At 42.5% G+C, this 3,883-nt stretch overlaps 1 protein-coding gene across 1 annotated transcript in view; it reads right to left on the bottom strand.

The window, feature by feature from the left end:
• The window catches only part of LOC109470506 (E3 ubiquitin-protein ligase UBR4-like), a 62,727-nt gene that overhangs the window by 52,969 nt on the left and 5,875 nt on the right, over window positions 1–3,883 (bottom strand). The window contains exons 7-10 of the mRNA XM_019769466.1: window positions 2,698–2,927; window positions 1,898–2,122; window positions 792–911; window positions 166–285 (exon numbers count right to left, since the gene is read on the bottom strand). Of these exons, the coding sequence (XP_019625025.1) occupies window positions 166–285; window positions 792–911; window positions 1,898–2,122; window positions 2,698–2,927 (695 nt within the window). The remainder of the gene's footprint in view (window positions 1–165; window positions 286–791; window positions 912–1,897; window positions 2,123–2,697; window positions 2,928–3,883) is intronic.

The raw sequence follows: 3,883 nt of genomic DNA, 5'->3' as shown, positions 1-3,883 counted from the left end.
TTTTGTGCAAAATTTATTTTACATGAACCTACAATTTGTAAAATGCATGTAAAATCTGTGCAAAACTCATGTAAAACTTAAGCTGCACGTAAAAGCATTTTTTTTTCATATCCTGTGTGGAATATGTACCTAGTATCTTAAGTTTCTCCACTGATAACACTGTACCTGGAGTTCTGCTGAGTTGACATCCTTGATTGAAGAGAAAGACTGGCAGAGACTGTGCAGGTTTTTATCATCAGGGTTCTTCTCAGCCAAGATGAAGAGTTTGTTGAAGAACTTTAGTACCTAGTGTTGGACAAGACTTAGTCTATCAACCTGCTCATGTCACTCCTTTTCTTTAGGTCACAAAGTAGGGAATAAAGCTGTGTTTTCCCATGTAAGGAGCAAAACAAATATCTATTGCTTACATCACAAATCATACAATAATTATACCTGTCTGTATCTGTATCTGTATAGTCAGTATACCCGCCCTTTGGAGTAACATACCCTTTCATAATACCAGCATAATTAAACATTCTTGTTTTGTCTAAGGTCCTTCCTCCATGTGTTTCTACCAAGTACCCATAGGCAATTATAGGCAAATAGTACCCAAAGCTTTCCCCTTTTGATACAACTTGAAGGATATTTTGCCCTTAAACTATACACACTACATTTTAGGGAAACTACAAGCTAAAATGAAGCTTTATTAGTTCTTAGAACTTGTGATGTTCTGAAAACTCTGCACCATGTAGACACCATGTAGACATGTAAACATGTCTACATGTAGACATGTAGACACCATGTAGACGCACCTTGTTGGTGAAGGCAGCTGACAGCTTGTGACTGGCAGACAGCAGCAGTGCCACCAGCTGGCCTCCCTGGTCGTCACAGAAGAACTTCTTCATGGCCAAACATCCGGGGCTCTTCTCCAGCTGAACAAGACAGTCCAACATGTACATCACAGTCCAATATGTACATCACAGTCATCCAAACTCCACATCAAATCAAACATCACAAGTGTATGGGGTCGTGTGGCATAACGGCAGAGTGCTTGACTCAGAACCAAGAGGTCCCAGGTTCAAGTCCTACCATGCCACCGATCTTGTGCCCTTGGGAAAGGCACTTAACACAACTTTACCCAATTTAACTCAAGTCATAATGAGTATTGTCTGTCCTGTATTTTGTTCCATGCGTGGGACATAACACCAGCAACACCTGCCTTTGTTCCACGTAAATATATTATATTGTAACAGTTACAATCTCAATAAATCAAATCAAATCAAGTTCCTGTGCTACATTTTACTGCAATCCCCAAGACATTATCACCCTTTATGTCATACCTAGGCTGCGATAATGTTCCATACCTGTCAAGTGTCCTGGCTATAACTAGCAGTATGGGATTCTATTTGGTTTTCACATGTAGGCTTTCAAAATAATGTTCCATAGAAGCCAATTAACATTTAGCAAACATGTTTTGTGTGTGCTGATTTTAAAAATTTGAAATACCAGATTCAGACGTTGGAATAGAATCATGTTTCACTATTTTTGTTTAGACTAGAGACACCAAACTTTGGCACATTTTGCTGTAATAAGCGTCGGTCACAACCTGGCGTACGTGCTTCTGCGTGCAAAAACGTGGGCAAACGTAGGGGATCCGTAAGTGGTGAGTACCGCCTCTGTACAGAATCTTACAGACTTGGGAGCACGTACATGTAGACACGCCATAGAATTTTATGTGCATGTAAAACTTGCCAGACGTAGCGTGCAGACTACACTCTTACACCTTGCGCAACCGTGCGAGTGACGTGCGTTGACGCCACTCCTTCCCCACGTTTTCAGAAAAACGTAGCAGACGTAGCCTTAAAAAAAAAACGTACGGACAAAAAGCACGCACTGCGGGTTGTGACCAACGCTTTACCTGAACATCCATGAACTTGATACAGTCATGCAGAATGGTCTCATCCAGACCACTGTGACTGGTCATGAGCATGACTGTGATTTTGTAGGCTGTAGCCACCAGCTGATAGTGAAGTCTGCTGGTGAAGTCTTCCCCATCCAACGGACCCAGAACACGTTCTAGTGTCACTATTAGATAGTCTGTCAGGTTTTCACTGGTTCCATCTAGGAGCAGTGGTTGGAGAACCTGTAACAAGTAACGTTGGATTCATCAGAAAAATTAACATGACTGTAGAATCTGATGCAGAACCACAGGTTTTAGTAGACGTACATGTACATGTAGTTCAACTTAAAGTTTGCAATGCCTTTGTCATGATCTCTATGAAAACACACTTTGAGGTTACTGTTTTAGGGTGTCTGTGCATCTGTTTGTCTGTCTGTGTTTCCACATTACAGCCTAAGCTTAATGTAAGAAGGATGGATTGTAATGATTGTAGTAGATGGGTAGGTATTGGAAAAATTTGGGCCTCCAGGCAGCTTTTGTTGGTATTGCAGTTGTAGTAAAATTAAAAAGCATCTGCCTGATACAGTGGTGCAAGCCAAGTGGGCATAATTTTTTTTTGGGGGGGGTTCTTAAAATTCAGGTATCACACTGTACATTGTACCTTGGTTCAAAAATAGGTTGCCCCAAGTAAAATTTGGTTGCCCGAGGCAACTGGGCAACCAGTTATTTTGCACACTGGATTGTGAAACAAAGTGTACCTGTATGAGATGTTGTGTCTGTAGTGTGAAGGGGGTGTTAGATTGTGAAACAAAGTGTACCTGTATGAGATGTTGAGAGTTGAGTGCATCAGGACACCACACGATCAGGTCCCCACAGAAGTGCACCAGACTGGACAGCACATGTTTGACTGATGACATCAGGGAGAAGGTCAGCTGGCTGGACAGCCCGGTCACATGTGCCTTCACAACCAGCTCTGTGTAGCTCTCACATGGGATGGGATCATTAGCAAAAGTGTTCCTCCACGCTCCGGTACTGGGATATTCATTTCCTAAGAGATACAACAAAAAGAGGTTGAAGAAGTTAGAAGTCTCAAAAATGACTTGCCACTCACAGGATCAGCCCTGTTACTTACATGTAACAGTACTGTCTCACAAAGTTCCCAAATTTCCTTGCCAACATGGTAAGACATTGGCAGGGAACCGATCCATGAAATCAGTCATCCCAAACGAAGGGTGCTTCACTACAAATGAGGTGCATGCATCAGACTGAGTATAAAGGACACATCTTTAAAAGTAAGGACATAACATGATCAAGCTGGAGATATGATCAATGAAAGTTAGGTTTCTGAACTTTTTTTGATAGGTTTCCATGTACCTACATGTATCATTCAATAATTAATCATAATAAACATGTATGAATGTATAAAAGGGGAGGAGGGGTTGTACAATTGTTCATGTGTCTGTGGTACAAAATGTTATCAGATGTTGGCAAATAGCAGTACAAGATTAAAAGGTACAGTCAAACCTGTACTAGCGGTCACCTTTGTATAGTGGTCACTCGGCCATAGCGGTCAGTTTTTGCCGGTCCCTTGAATTTTTCCCATTGACGTAAGCATTAAGAATCGTGTCTATAGCGGTCACTGTTCAACGCGGTCAGCGGTCACCCCATTCCGGTACCGCCGGCATGTCAACACAGCCGATAGCGGTCGCGGCTGGCCGTAACCCGCTAAGCACCACGGCCGTAACACCACCCCACCTCGGGCTACGACCGTTATGAGCCTTGTGATAATTTTCCGATCGCTACATTACTAAAATGTGAACTGAAAATTAGACTCCATATGTGTATGAAATAAGGAAAACTGACTTTTGACGCGAAGTTTCTGCGGTCGCGGGTGTCTTTGATATCTGCGTTTTCCCCAACACCAGTGCCGTGCGTGCCGCATGGAGCTTTCAATGGACTCGGCCGCTCGGCGAAGATTACGGCAAATTATCTTTACAAAAAAAA

Source organism: Branchiostoma belcheri, unplaced genomic scaffold, assembly GCF_001625305.1.
Source record: "Branchiostoma belcheri isolate BF01 breed outbred unplaced genomic scaffold, Haploidv18h27 scaffold228, whole genome shotgun sequence".
In the NCBI taxonomy this organism is placed as follows: domain Eukaryota; kingdom Metazoa; phylum Chordata; class Leptocardii; order Amphioxiformes; family Branchiostomatidae; genus Branchiostoma; species Branchiostoma belcheri.
The sequence above is the reverse complement of the archived record's forward strand: the minus strand, read 5'-3'. Positions and strand labels throughout refer to the sequence as shown.